The sequence below is a fragment of the Columba livia genome, unplaced genomic scaffold, assembly GCF_036013475.1.
Source record: "Columba livia isolate bColLiv1 breed racing homer unplaced genomic scaffold, bColLiv1.pat.W.v2 Scaffold_135, whole genome shotgun sequence".
In the NCBI taxonomy this organism is placed as follows: domain Eukaryota; kingdom Metazoa; phylum Chordata; class Aves; order Columbiformes; family Columbidae; genus Columba; species Columba livia.
Genome location: NW_027043031.1, coordinates 896,569 through 902,112, shown reverse-complemented (window position 1 = coordinate 902,112; position 5,544 = coordinate 896,569). Strand labels below are relative to the sequence as shown.

The 5,544-nt window shown below is 54.3% G+C and overlaps 1 protein-coding gene across 1 annotated transcript; it reads right to left on the bottom strand.

The window, feature by feature from the left end:
* Positions 1-476: 476 nt before the first annotated feature.
* Positions 477-1,878, bottom strand: LOC135577760 (olfactory receptor 14A16-like). The gene has a single exon (XM_065047881.1). It carries the CDS (start codon positions 1,755-1,757, stop codon positions 795-797), a length of 963 nt encoding a protein of 320 aa, XP_064903953.1. The 5' UTR covers positions 1,758-1,878; the 3' UTR covers positions 477-794.
* Positions 1,879-5,544: the final 3,666 nt, after the last annotated feature.

Sequence of the window (5,544 nt, the reverse complement as noted above, 5' to 3'; positions counted from 1 at the left end):
AAGGCTGTGAGGGATTAGTCCATGATGATTGGGGCAGATTTGATGGGGTGTCCAGTGCACAGGGGCACAGCCCAGCCCCTGCTCTGCTGGTCCTGCAGGTCTCTGGCAGGAGCCTGGCTGTGAGAGGACACTGCTGTGTGCCAGCCCTGCACACACACACTGTTCAGCTGTACATTGGGTTTCATATATAGGTCACTTTCTTGGGCATGTTCTTGAGAGAATCTTTGTAATAAGAACTAAACCTTCATTCTCTGCCCATAGGAGATCACCTTTCTATCTGGAAAGGCTGTTGTGAGGCCAGCTCTGTCACAGCAGTGCCCATTGCCTGTCCCTGCCTGCGCCCACAGCACTGACACACAGCAGGACGGTGACCAAGCTGCCAGAGCACTCAGGCCTTGCACCAACACCAGGGATGAGAAGGAGAGTGTGGGAGTGGAACCAGAACAGCTCTGGAAGAACAAGCACTGCTGCTCCCTGGCAGGGCTGCCAGGATGGACTCTTTTCCCTCCTCCCATGGACACAAGAACTGTCCCTGCAGTTCCATAAGGCCTTGCAGGAAGGATATAGTGAAAAACAAGTCACTAAAGAGCCCTTTATTCTTTTTAGAGACAAGGAGAGCAGTGCTGCTCATTTAAGCAGCCAACAGTTATAAAAGAAAAGCCAGCAGTGAATTAGAAAGGGGTTGACAACATTATCACAATAAGAAAACAACCAACAACAACAGAAAATCCAGTTGACAGGCTGGGCTTGTAATTAGCTACATTAAAACTCCTGTATAGAAGAAGATGGCCAGTTTATTGCTTCAGAAAACAGAGGGATATGAGTTTGCACAGGGCATCCTTGAGCTCCTGGTTCCTCATGCTGTAGATGAGGGGGTTCACTGCTGGAGGCACCACCGAGTACAGAACAGACACCACCAGGTCCAGGGATGGGGAGGAAATGGATGAGGGTTTCAGGTCAGCAAATATGCCAGTGCTGAGGAACAGGGAGACCACGGCCAGGTGAGGGAGGCAGGTGGAAAAGGCTTTGTGCCGTCCCTGCTCAGAGGGGATCCTCAGCACGGCCCTGAAGATCTGCACATAGGACACCACAATGAACACAAAACAGCCAAATGCTAAACAGACGCTGACCACAAGAAGCCCAAGTTCCCTGAGGTAGGAGAGTGAGCAGGAGAGCTTGAGGATCTGGGGGATTTCACAGAAGAACTGGCCCAGGGCATTGCCCTTGCACAGGGGCAGTGAAAATGTATTGGCCGTGTGCAGCAGAGCAGTGAGAAACCCAGTGGCCCAGGCAGCTGCTGCCATGTGGACACAAGCTCTGCTGCCCAGGAGGGTCCCGTAGTGCAGGGGTTTGCAGATGGCAACGTAGCGGTCGTACGACATGATAGTGAGGAGCCAGTATTCTGCTGAAGCTAAAAAGAGAAACAGAAACACTTGGGCAGCACATCCTGTGTAGGAGATGGCCCTGGTGTTCCAGAGGGAATTGGCCATGGATTTGGGGACAATGGTGGAGATGGAGCCCAGGTCGAGGAGGGCGAGGTTGAGCAGGAAGAAGTACATGGGGGTGTGGAGGTGCTGGTCCCAGGCTATGGTGGTGATGATGAGGCCGTTGCCCAGGAGGGCAGCCAGGTAGATGCCCAGGAAGAGCCAGAAGTGCAAGAGCTGCAGCTCCCGTGTGTCTGTGAACGGCAGGAGGAGGAACTGGGTGATGGAGCTGCTGTTGGACATTTGCTTTTCCTGAGCACGGGGCGCTGTCATGAGAAAAAAAAAAAAAAGACAGTGAGAATCCAGGGAAGAGTTCTCTGACAAAAATGAAACCAACTCCCATAGACCCTCCCCTGTCACACACAGACCCTCTTGTGTTTTTCTAGGAGCACCTTTTCCAGCACTGTGGCTGCAGCCCTGCTTGGGGCTGGAAAATGTGCAACCAAGAGCAGGGCCTCTGCCCATGGGCCGTCAATAAGTCAGTCCAGCTCTGCAGAAGTGGGGCCACAGGAACGGTGGGGACTTTCCTGGTTCTGCTAACACAGAAGGGCTGTCAGCACTTGCTTTCCCAGTGATAGGGAACAGAGATGGTGAAGGCAGTTTAAGAGTTCCAGGTTTTTTTACACCTCCCCCCATATTCACTGCAGAGTGTTGTTGGGTGTCAGAAACCCTCAGCATTTCTGCTGCACTCAGGGAGAACAGAGCAAGTCCTGCGAGACCAGAGGATGCCTGTGGGTCAGTGCAGAGTGAGGGCAGCTGCTCTGTCCCTCTGTCCTGCTCCAGCTGCCCTGAGCTGGCACCTTTCTGAGATGGAGCCTGATCACACTCCCATGTTACCCTGAAAAGCCACCAGACACTGCTGAGAGCAGAGGGATCCACCTCAGACCACTATATGTCTCACGCTTTTCTAAGGTCTCAGCTCCCCACGTTTAGCCTAGGGCAGAAATAGCTCATTTCACAAAACAAACAGCATTTTGACTCTCATACCATCTCTGCGCTTCCACTTGGGGCTTTCAGCTAACGCAAAGATGCTATAGGATGGGTTTGCAACTTGGAGGGGAGCTCACAGCTGGGATGGAAACCTCATGCAGATAGCCAAGTGTGCTAATGTTGGCATTTGATTCAGGGACATTTAGCCCCACAGACTGCATTGCCCACAGCCCACAGGTCAGAGCAAAGCTGGAACACGTGTGCCCATGGACACACCTGCAGGAAAGGACCCACAAGCTCAGGCTGTGACTCTGCAGCTGAAACTGCCATCCCCAGAGAGCCTGACAGCAAGAACAAGATCCCAACAGCAGTGACCCAGAGCAGGGGAGCAAGAAGGAAAATGCGGTGAGGGTGGGTGTGAGAGAGGCCAGGGCAGAGGCAGCCGGGCACGCAGACAGCGTCACCCTTCCCCAGCTGTGCAGCACCTCCCAGACACCAACACTGCCGGGCAGCTGCTCTCAGCCCCTGTGCTCTGCAGAGGAACTGGAGCTCTGGCTGCACAGGAGCTGCTTCATGCCTTGGAGCCCCCGGCCCTGAGGGCAGAGGCTTTGCTGGGTGGGACAGGAGCCCAGGGGGCTGCTCACAGGAGGGATCTGCACTGCAGGGGGTCACAGGCACTTTTCTCTGTTCTCCCTCCCATAACCATTCCGGGTTTGGTTTCCTCTCATTTCTGATCATTTCCCTGCTGCCTGGAGATTCTCCCCTGGGAGGTGTTTCCCTGTCCATGTCTCTTCCCTGTCAGTGCTCACAGACCATCCCACCCTCTGTGCCCTCCCCCTGGCCCTACAGATCCTGCCTGTTCACAGGGCACTGCCTGGGGGCATCTTCCTGTCTGCAGGCTGGAAAACAGGACAGGTCAGACTAAGGCTGACGGGTCCAGCCAAGGTGATGCAGGTGCTGTGCACAGGCAGAGGGGTGGTGAAGGGATGTCATGAGCCTTCTGGCAGATGGACTGATCACTCAGAGTTGCAGTTCAGAAGTCTCAGTGACTTGTTGAAGCATGAGAGCTCATTTTCATTTTATCCTTTCCTGCACCCCCCAGCCCTTGGGAGAGGAAACTGAAAAGACAGGCTCAGGAAAGCTCCTTATCTGTCTGGCAATCCTTGCATTGATCTTCTCCTTGAGGCATCCCCTTGGAAAAATGCTGGGGGTGATCTGGATGTGTGAGCAAACCTGACCCACACAGCACCCTCTCCACAGCAGAGGCACCTTTCTTGCCCAATAGGGTTTGCTCCTCCACCACATCTTCTCCCCTCAGTGTTGTTGGATCTCCCGGGCAGGCTGAGCGCTGACCCTGGCAGGCGGCAGAGTCCCTGCCCGGCACAGCCCTGGGGTGCAGGGACCCTGCTCTGCAGGACAGCCCTGGGCACCCCTGCCTGCACATTTACATTTACACCCCAAAGCCACCCTGGGGAGAACGCAGCATTCACGTCTTGTCACTCTGACAGTGCAGAAGGCAATCCCTGCTCTGCAGCACATCCTCTCCTCTGATCAGAGAATCCCTGAGAGCTGTACTTACATCTCTCGCAGGCTCTGCAATGTGACAGCTTTCTGAGATCCTACCAAGATTTGCAGATGCAATGCCCTGCAGCCACAGGCTTCATATCTCTGAAGATTTCTCTCCAAGTGACATCTCAGCATCCTTCCACCCCAGACTGTGTTTCCTTCTCTCTGCCCGGCTCCTGTGCCCTCGGTGCTGCAGGCAGAGCCCTCAGCCCTGCTGCGTGTGCAGAGGAGCTGCTCCTGGGCAGAGCTGTCTCTCTGCAGCGCTGCCGCTGCCATGAGCTCCCTGTGTCCCAGGAGCCCAGCCCAGCTCAGCAGCACAGGAGCAGCCCATGATGTCCCTTTCTCTGTCCCCTCTGGGCTCCTCCAGGTGTCCCTCAGTCTCCAGGGGCACATCCTTTGAGACAACCTATAGTAATCAGTGATGTTAGTTGTGTCTGCTCTGCAGAGATACTTCTTGCCAGCATTGTATTCTTGCTAGTAAAAAATAAATTGGTATGAGAATATTCCAGGTGTGGTCTCCCCAGGGCAGAGCAGAGGGGCAGGAGAACCTCTCTGACCTACTGACCACCCCCTTCTAACCCACCCCAGGTACCATTGGCCTTCCTGGCCACAAGGGCCCAGTGCTGGCTCATGGTCACCCTGCTGTGCCCAGGACCCCCAGGTCCCTTTCCCTACACTGCTCGCCAACAGGTCCTTCCCCAACTTACACTGGAACCTGGGGTTCTTCTTGCCCAGATGTAATACTCTACACTTGCCCTTGTTATATTTCATTAAATGTTTCCCTGCCCAGCTCTCCAGCCTGTCCAGGTCTCTGGATGGCAGCACAGCTTCCAGTGTCACCACTCCTCCCAGCTTGGTGTCTTCAGCAAACTTGCTGACAGTCACTCTATTTCCTCATCCAAGTCACTGATGAATTTATTGAATAGTACTGGCCCCAGTACTGCCCCCTGAGGCACTGCACTAGATCCAGGCCTCAACTGGACTCTGCCCCATTGACCACGACCCTCTGGCTTCTTCCCTTCAGCCAGTTCACAGTCACCTCACTACCCGATCGTCCAGACCGCACTCCCTAAGTTTAGCTGTGAGGATGCTGTGGGAGACTGTGTCAAAGGCTTTACTGAAGTCAAGGTAGACCACATCCCCTGTTTTGTCATCATGTATCCACCTCATTATGTCTTCATAAAAGTCAATGAGGTTGGTCAAGCATGACTTTCCCTTGGTGAAGCCATGTTGACTACCCCTAATGACCCTCTTATCCCTGATATGCCTTGAGAGGGCACCAAGGAGAAGTCATTCCATCAGTTTCCCAGGGATGGAGGCTGACCGGTCTAGAGTTCCCCAGGTCCTCCTTCTTGCCCTTTTTGAAGACTGCAGTGACATTTGCTTCCCTCCAGTCCTCAGGCACCTCTCCCATTTGCCATAACTTAGCAAAGATGATGGAGAGCGGCCCAGCAGTGACCTCAGCCAGCTCCCTCAGCACCCGCGGGTGCATCCCATCCGGACCCATGGATTTATGGATTTTCCTTCAAGCAGCCTTGCCCATGGGATTTCCCCCAGCAATTGC

Bases quoted from the DNA above. Each gene is read 5' to 3' on its own strand.
- LOC135577760 (XM_065047881.1), bottom strand. From the start codon at position 1,757: ATGACAGCGCCCCGTGCTCAGGAAAAGCAAATGTCCAACAGCAGCTCC.